Genomic DNA, 9,206 nt, shown 5'->3' with positions numbered 1-9,206 from the left:
ATGCCTGCTGACATGCAAAAATGGGCACTGTTATTTAGAACAGTGGATTAACTTCATGGCTTGGGAGGCTACAACAGACTATTTTGAAATAAATTCCTCTTAACTGATTATTATTACTCAACCACTGCCCATAGCTTCACTGTATAATAGTTACAGAAATCCAGAGACTGAACACTGCTTATGATCAAGTGGTTCTTGGTATATATAAAATCAATGCCAGGCTGAAATGTATCATACAAAATCTTCATCATAGAATGACTTGTTTTATTTAAAATACATACTTTAATTGTTTAAAGCTGCACAATTATGTTGAAACTGTATTATATCAGTTTCAAATGCTATCAAGTATAAGTTCTCATGAAAACACTGTTTACAGTTAATTTCAGTTTTCATCTGGAATATGTATTCAAAGAGTCACGACTTCCTCAAGATTATGTTGACACATAGTGCAGAATAAAGATTCAGACTTTTAGGACTTATTAACACAAATAGTCCTATTGTAGTTGTGGGGAATTTGAAATTCCAGAAATAACTATGAACAGAAAAAAGGCAGAAAAAAATTAATTCCAGGTTTCCTGTCTGTTCAAGGGTTGAGTTACTTAAGCCTTAGATGTTTCCTTGAACAATACTTTAAGGTTACATTTTTTACTATTTAAAAACATTAAAATATTAAATAAACAGTGTTATTTGTTCATGGTTACCTACTCCAGGATCAGGCAGGCACCTTGGAGGTGCATTTACCATGCCCTTGGGAGCTCAAGTTAGGAGATCAGCATTGCTCTACAGCTACTAAAAAGAGAAAGGTTCCTCCAGAGTGCCTTAAGAGGAGTCTCCCCCTTGTTTAAATAGCCACATTTCAAACATGTGTGACAAAACATTCCCAGAATATAGTCCAGGAATTTTATGGAGCATTGGATGATTCCTTCAGGGCCCTGTCTTGGCTGACACCACAGGCTGTTATCTCTCGGTGTGTGTTACATGTTTGTTACTTACCCCCTCACCCACTGTAATTTGGGACCAGTCACAGTAAAAAGTTCTCATGTCATATTTTCTAGGCCCAGAGACAGATGGATTTTGATTTCATACTAGCACAGTAACTAGGAGGGCTGAAACCGTATAGGAGGAGGTGCCACGTAACTACATTTGCTTATTCTTGCGCTATCATTCTGTCATTACTAGGCTCCAACAGTTTGGGGTGTTTCTTTTCTAATAAACAAAGATATTTTGGCTCTTGAGCCAGCAGTGTGCCCAGGTGGCCAAGAAGGCCAACAGCATCCTGGCCTGTATCAGCAATAGTGTGGCCAGCAGGACCAGGGTAGTAATCAGCACTGGTGAGGCTGCACCTCGAGTACTGTGTTCAGTTTTGGGCCCCTCACTGCAAGAAGGACATTGAGGTGCTGGAGCGAGTCCAGAGAAGAGCAACAAAGCTGGTGAAGGGCCTGGAGCACAAGTCTGATGGGGAGCGGCTGAGGGAGCTGGGGTTGTTCAGCCTGGAGAAAAGGAGACTGAGGGGAGACCTGATCGCTCTCTACAGCAACCTGAAAGGAGGTTGTAGCAAGGTGGGGGTCGATCTCTTCTCCCTGATAACTAGCAATAGGACAAGAGCAAATGGTCTCGAGTTGTGCCAGGGGAGGTTCAGGTTGGATATTAGGAAAAACTTCTTCACTGTAAGAGTCGTTAGGCAGTGGAACAGGCTCCCCAGGGAGGTGGTGGAGTCACCATCCCTGGAGGTGTTCAAAAAATGTTTAGATGTGGCACTTCAAGACATGGTTTAGTCAGCATGGTGGCATTGGGTAGAAGGTTGGACCTGATGATCTTTGAGGTCTCTTCCAACCATAACTATTCAATGATTCAAGTCACTGTTCAAGAATTAAACAGAGTAACTGAGGCAATCAGTAATATGGAATGGATTGCTGTTATATGAAAATAGTAAGCTAGTCCTTAATAAATCACTGACAAAGCCTGCAAAAGAAAAGTCAAAATATAGTTACTAAATACACTTGGTATCTAAAATGGAAACTGCCAGTATCAAAAATAAATCTAGAAAAATACCCTGTCTCATGACATACATCACTATAAGAGCAGTTCTGTCAAACATGATACATTTCTTCATCGTAGTTATACATTACCACACAATATATGTATTCTAACAAAAAACACCTCAAAGGAAACACAGATTTCCAAGCTGCTGTACTACAAACCCAGCTGTTAGTAGATTGTATGATCAGAGATACGATCATCAGCTGAACTACTCACACGGTCAAACACATCATTATTTTTTCCTTTGATCCTCCTTTTAGAGAGTTACAGTATATTTGTTCTAATTTCAGCTTTTATTTATTAGGTGACAACATCCTATAAACATCCTTTGTGTTGTTTTCATCATAGCTTAAACCTGTCAGCACATGTATTTTCCAGATTTAGTGATTCTGTTTACCATTATTAAAAGAAGACAGTAGGTCATCAGCAAAATGGAAACAATGCAACAGGAGCAATTTTAGTAGAGTCATAATATATAATAAATGAACGAAGTAAACAAAAAGACATCTATTTCACAAAGAATTCTTCATTCCCCAGATTTGCCTTTTTTTCACTAGCTATTGTATGCATCTTAAAAAAAATTCTGTAAGTAGAACCTTCTTTCTTTCCCCAGAGAGCAGGTCATAATGTATGAGTGACAGCTAGTTAAGTAAGTTCTTTTGGGTTTCCTTAGCAACAAACCTATCCTAATACTTATTGAAATGAGACCTGACAAATTCATGAAGTTATTTTCCCCCTCCCCAACACTGTGAGTCAACAAGGTCAGCTTGAAGAGCTGCTGTATTTTTTAAGCAACATTCTTCTCTTTGCAGATCACATTTACATGTGGTAAGATGATGTTAACAGACATCAGCCCTCGTTGCCTTTCCTAGTGTAATTATCCCTTAAAAACTCAATAGCATAGTCTACAATGACAGTGAAGTTATTCTGACAAGAAACAAGGCCAAACAAAAAAAAAAAATTTAAAATGTAGACAACAGCACATTTCATGGTCAGTAACCCCTTCCTTCTCATGACTGCCTGTAAGATACACTGAACTTTAAGATAATATAATTTAAAAAAACTAATGGATTAAAGTGAATTCACCACAAGTACTGCAACGGAGGATTTTTTTTCAGGGCTGAAAAAGGCGCATGATATTCATGAGATGCAGTGTAATGAGTTCCTGTGGTCCATTATTAAGTTATGGTAACATAATACTTTTCAAAAGCATTTGCTTTCTTGTTTAAAAGGATATTCCTGTGACTGCTGTAGTGAACTTCAAGCATCAGCTACTTTTTACATGTACAGTAACTTCACAGAACTGAATCTCTCAGATAAAACATAACTATCATTGTATTTTTTGCAAAAGACCAGCAAAAAGTATTTTTGTTTTTCCACTTAAGTCATGCAAGATCCATGCTCTTGCACCTTTGGTTGCAAAACATATATATATATACACACACATATATATGTAGGTGTCATTCCCTTAGCAGTTAATGAGGTTGGACTTCTATGATACAGCTAAGAAGTTCTGCCTGCAAGCTGTGGTCTAAGACCTACCCCACTTCCTCCATCTCTTGTACCTCTGCTTCCCTTGTGTTGCACTGGTGCCTATCCAACTACGCTGTGTCCTTCCAACTGATGCCTATCTGACTACACTGTGAGCTTCCAACTTAGATAGCTAAATCAGTAGAAATCCAGCCCAGGAAAAACACATACACAAAAAACCCAAACAAAACAAACCAACAAAAACCTCCAAAACACACGCACATACACAAAGGGGAAAAAAAAAAAACAACCCCACACACACACACCACCTTTTTGCCTCTTTAGCCCCAGACTGGGGATCGTGGTTTGAAGGAAGTAGCACAAGGAACACAGCAGGAGCATGCAACAGGGCAGGGGACTCTGCCTTTCAATGACACGGACATTGGCTCATGTTGAAACTGCAGCTTTACATGTCACTGAGCTTTACAGCTGCCACCTTCTCGGATGAAATCAACAGCATTAGCTACCATACTTAAGTGACTTGCATGTAACAGTATAATTTTAATATTAAGAATCATCATTACTTCTTGTTAAGGATGCACTGGTTCTTTTTAGTGGTAGCCACCATTACGTAGTACCTCTGGTATCCAGGTCTCCATACTAATGGATGAGAAAGCAGCTCCTTCATTCTATTGTAGTTTGCACTTTTTGCAAGTAAAAAGAAAGCAAGCTAAAAGCTGTGTCAAAGGTGCAGACCTCACACTGCACGACAACCCAGTAGTACCACTTAGTTCGTGATATGCACTTCACTGCAGTAAAATGCAAGAGTCCATTTACCTCTTCTCCTCAAACATGAACCTTTATTTTAAGACAACAGTAAGGATTTAGTCCAGTATCACTCACATCAATACATGGTAATCAGCTGCAAGAAATTATTGCTATTACAATTTTTTTATAAGTAGTCCTTTAAACCTTTGCAGGAATGATTTTCCAACCACGAACATACACAGACAGTGGGTGCCTGTTGAATTATGTATTGCTTCTTATAATACTCACTTAGAATCCTCTAATAAAAAAAGATCCGGTAAAGCCATGTAAGTTTACATATTATGGTCTCTTTGAAGGAGAGATTGCAAAATAAAATTCATGGTTGTAGTGTTGATAATTCATTAGTTATACTATAGGAATACCTCTATAATAGTACCCTGAAAGCACAACCAAATTACTGAGGCTGTTAAACAGACGAGGGGAGGGAAAAAAAAAAAAAAACACCGAAAAAAAACCACAAAACACTTGGAAGCTAGGGAAAAAAATACAAAGTTAAAGTTGCTTCTGTGACTTTAATTCATCTCCTTTCTATCCTCAACAGAACATGCTAGGAACCGAATCTGTAGCCTCCACTACTAGTATCATAGCAATAGGTGTTTGCAATGTCAGCATTACAAGCAAAGATACTGTGCTCAGAAGTGAATTTGGGAAACTGAGTATCAAGATCATAAGTTATAATTAAATACAAGAAGTTACTTTAAAAAAAAAAAAGCGCTATTTGAATGATTTGTAGTTGCCTCCTTGGCCACAATGATCTGTAGGTACAGCTGTGGAGGTGCCAAAGAGTTAGTTAATTGGAAGTCTGTGTTCTGTAGTGCCCTATTCAATTTTTAAAATGTGGTCTTAATTGCCAAAAAATGAGGGGGGAAACATTACTTGCATTGGAGTTTGGACAAAAAGAGAGAATTAGTTTTTATCCATCATACATATGAAGAAAAAGTACCCTAACACTAATATATTGATATTTGGAACTAAACACTAAAATGCCAGGTCTTGAATACAGTAATTTGCTACCCATTTGTCTTTATGTTTGAAAGTCTCCTTCACAAAAGATCATTTAGCTGTTTATCCCTCCGATCATTTTAGTTCTACAGAGCTGAGGTATGGTCCATGAAAGACATTAAATTAAATCCAAGGGAAAGAAAGGCAGATGATCAGATAACAGTAAGTAGAAGGTTCATAGTGTCCCCATTTCTCCTTTAGGTCAGTGGCAGATTTGCCTTGGGCTGGGCCTGGGCCCAGAACCAGGAGACAGAGAAGCTTCTTCCCTTCCGTGTCTCAGCAAAAGGATTCAAAATTTTCCACCTTGAAACTCACATTACTGTGGGCTTTTCAAAACTGAAAGTTTTTTAGTATGGTAACAGGACCCAGTAGGTGCTCTTCATTAGCCTGATTAAATCAGTCAAAATCTGTGGAAAGATTTTAAATAAATTCACTGGGCTTTGGGTCAGCAAAGTGTAAATTAAGTAAAGATGCAGCTCATAGAAAGTAATCCTGCAAAGTGTGGCTTTTCCTTTACTCTTGCCGAGTTCATGAAGAGTTGAGGACATCAGGTCCTTGATCTCTGACTGAGGTCTAAGATCTTTTAAAAGAATATCAGGTATGCTTGAAAGCCTCAGTGGGCTTAATAGAGGCTGGACTGAAATCTTTTCCACATGCTATACAAAACCAATTCAACCTCCTACGTGCTGGGACTTGTTTCTGAAGTACCTAGGAGCTCTATTCACAATCTTCAGAACAGAGTTACGTTTTTAGGTACCATTCTTTCTGATGGGGAAATCGAAATTTTCTAGTCTAAATTTAAAACCATTGTCCTCATGATTATAAAAATAAGATAAAAGGGAGTTAAAATAAAAACACCTGTGGCTATTTGTATTGTTTAGTAACCTAGTACTAAGATTTCACTTTCTTACCTTTCCCTTGCCCAAAAAACCACTTCCATCACATAGACTAGGAACAATATCATCAAAATCATCAGGAGGGCTCTGAGGGAAAGGTATGAATGAGTGCAGCAGAACCAAGTATTTTTCTACAGCAGGGCCTCCATGGTTGATGCCAGTAGATTTGAGCTCACTCTAACCGATGCAAGCTACCCTGCTGCAAGCCACTTACAATCTACAAGGAGGCTCTATTAGCTTGGGTTTAGCCGGGCATTAATGCAATTACAGGGGACAGAATGACTGCCTGCGGTCTACTGGGAGGACATATTCTAAATATCCTAAGTTTCAGGAAATATCCGAGATCTTAATAGCTCTGCAGTTAGTGTGGTTGAGGAAATGGGTTCTTAATTTGTCTGGCTCCAGCAGAACTGTTTTTCAAGTTAACTGAGTAGGCGAAGGTTTTTTTTACAGGAAACATTCCCTCCTTCAGAATTGGATTTAAAATGATCCTGAAACAGTTAAACAAGGCAGCCACAAGCAAAGCAGGTCCCACATTTAAGATCATGATGTTATGACTCTTCCTTACTTTCATCTGTAGCCAGTGAGCCAGGAAAACAGGACCTTCCTTCAAGACCACTAGACCTGGGCTGGTTTGATAGCAAAGTAGAGTCAGCTTTAGTTTGTGGACAAACAGAGAATGTTAGGATAGCCAGACAGTGGACCACCCAGATAACGGACCAGATTCACCAGTTCTGGTCAGCCCTCCCTGGGGCCACAGTGCAATCTCTGCAGAGCCCTTCGGCTCAGAGGGCTGGGCAGAGCCAGCACAGCACAGCACGAAGGCATGGAGCCTGCTCACGTCCACTCTGTCCGTTCCCTTCCTGCAACACAGAACATGGGGAAACACAAGCACAGAGAGACACTGCTCTGTCCAGGCTCATTATTTACCCCTCGTGGGCCTCCCTAGGCTGTGCGGTCCAAACTCCAGTCTAAGGTGCCTGTCTGCATTCACACTGGGACAGCAAGCCCTGAGCATGGTAGTGAAGTGAGGAGGTAATAGTTTCCCCTGGCTCTAGCTTGGGGGCACAGATACAACTGCAAAGCCTGGATAGACCTGAGCTGGCTCCTCACAGAAATCCCACAAGGTTTGTCTTGCATTCCTCCTTTTCGGGAGGAACATGACCAGTAGTCTGCCAAGTCTCAGAATGACCAGCATGAGTCTGTCAAGATTATTCATCACAGTTCTGCACCTCAGCAAGAAATCCTTCTGCCGCTGCCAGCACAGATCTGCAATCCAGCAACCCACCGCATGTAACTGCTGGCTGAGCATCAGAGACCTGCGAGTCAGGAGGAACGCATTTGGTGTGATACTCTGCTTTAGACTCCATCTAGAGCTCTCTGTACCTTATTTCATAACTAAAATGGCAACACCACTTCCTTTTTCCCCAGCCATTTTCTAACTTAGCTACTCACAAGGAGCTGAGAGCAGTTTTCACTGTGTTGCACTTACAGCGACTGGCGCAGCGTGCACAGCTCTGTGGGAGCCAGCAGTGTTATTCCTCCTGCTCCTGCGTAAGAGGCTGCAAGGAGCTGGGCTTATCCCCAGGCACCTCAGCTGAGTGGTGCTGCCACAGATACTACTTCCATGCAGGAGGATGGGGTCTGAACTTTCACCGAGACCTCTGGGATTATCTTTAGGTGTTTGGTGATGTGCTTTTCAGTATTATGCTCTCGAGTGTCTCACATGGCAGGCTAAGCAAGGATGTGGGCTGAGGAACAAAACACCGGATGATCCTTTTCTTCTCACTTTACCTGCCCCTGTTATGCTGAAAATAATGTACTGTGGCATTTTTCACAGGAATCTAATGAAAAATTCTTTTTTTCTTTCAGCTACGATGAATGCGTGGGGCCAGGAGCAACACAAATATATATTCCCACAGATGATCCCCCCCCATATTCTCTTACGGACCCTTGCCAAAGTAATGAAGTATCTATAAACATTAGCCTGGAAGGTGAAGCAGCATCTGGGACTACAGGACAGGCTGCAAATTATGCAGTCAGACTGCAGGACTTGCAGCAGCCCATTTCATCCATCTCTTTGTCATCTCTCACTCTGGAGGCTGCTCCCCTGTACGAGACAGTGGTGTGTGAACAGAATATCCCCATCCCGCTTGTTCCAATGGAAGTACTGAAAAATTCTTCCACTGACTATCAGACCCTTCCAAACCAAATCATGTGAAAAAAAGCAGCTCTTTCCTTTGATTCTTCTGAACAACTCAGACTGACAAAAACATTTAAATGGAAGAATAAAACCTCTGAAAGTTCTACTTATTTTATATCTTTAAACAAGGATGCAATGAGATCTTATTTTTTACAATGAATTTTGAAAGTTTACCTAAACTTCCCTCTTCGTGCTTCAAAGTGTTCCATGACATCACACAGCATAAAAAAGCAGCGCTGACAAGCAGTGCATCTGACCTTTTTGAAGCATTTCAAAACACATTGAAATCAGCCACTCTTAATGTAGATACATGTTATCCAGTCAAGCCTACTTGTTGATTTAATGATACTTCGCATGTTTTAGAGCAGAAGGAAAAGGAAGAGCATTTTGTTGTCTTTGTAGGTGTCACTAGTACATTTCATTCAGTGTCTTGGCAACAAAGCATTTTTAAATAATTCCTTGTCTAAATATGTATTTCCATAGACAGTACGCTGCCTGCAAAACATGAATATCGGTACTGCATAGGAGCAAACAAAAAAGGAGAATAGTATTTTGATAGTCACATTTTTCCTTTGGAAAGTCTGGCCAGTACCAGGCTTTCCAGAGCGTTGCAAAGCCTGCTGTAAGGCTTCCTCAAAAGAAACCAGCAGCAAATGATGGAGAGGTGGCAATGGATCCCCAAACACCAATTGGCTTTACCTCTGGAAGCTGTACTACAGCTGTGTGCAGGCCTGTGAGCTGCACATCCTTCATGGGGACTTGCTATA

The 9,206-nt window shown here is 40.6% G+C and overlaps 1 protein-coding gene across 1 annotated transcript in view; it reads left to right on the top strand.

Moving 5' to 3' along the window:
• The window catches only part of LOC104166865 (protein BEAN1-like), a gene marked incomplete at its 5' end in the record, with an annotated part of 18,211 nt that extends 9,670 nt beyond the window's left edge, over nucleotides 1-8,541 (top strand). Inside the window, one exon of the mRNA XM_009706956.1 lies at nucleotides 8,109-8,541. Coding sequence (XP_009705258.1) covers nucleotides 8,109-8,457 — 349 coding nt within the window. The remainder of the gene's footprint in view (nucleotides 1-8,108) is intronic.
• Nucleotides 8,542-9,206: the final 665 nt, after the last annotated feature.

The sequence above is a fragment of the Cariama cristata genome, unplaced genomic scaffold (assembly GCF_000690535.1).
Source record: "Cariama cristata isolate BGI_N322 unplaced genomic scaffold, ASM69053v1 scaffold5999, whole genome shotgun sequence".
Classification (NCBI taxonomy): Eukaryota; Metazoa; Chordata; class Aves; order Cariamiformes; family Cariamidae; genus Cariama; species Cariama cristata.
Note: the sequence above shows the minus strand (reverse complement) of the source record. Positions and strands in the feature narration are given on the sequence as shown.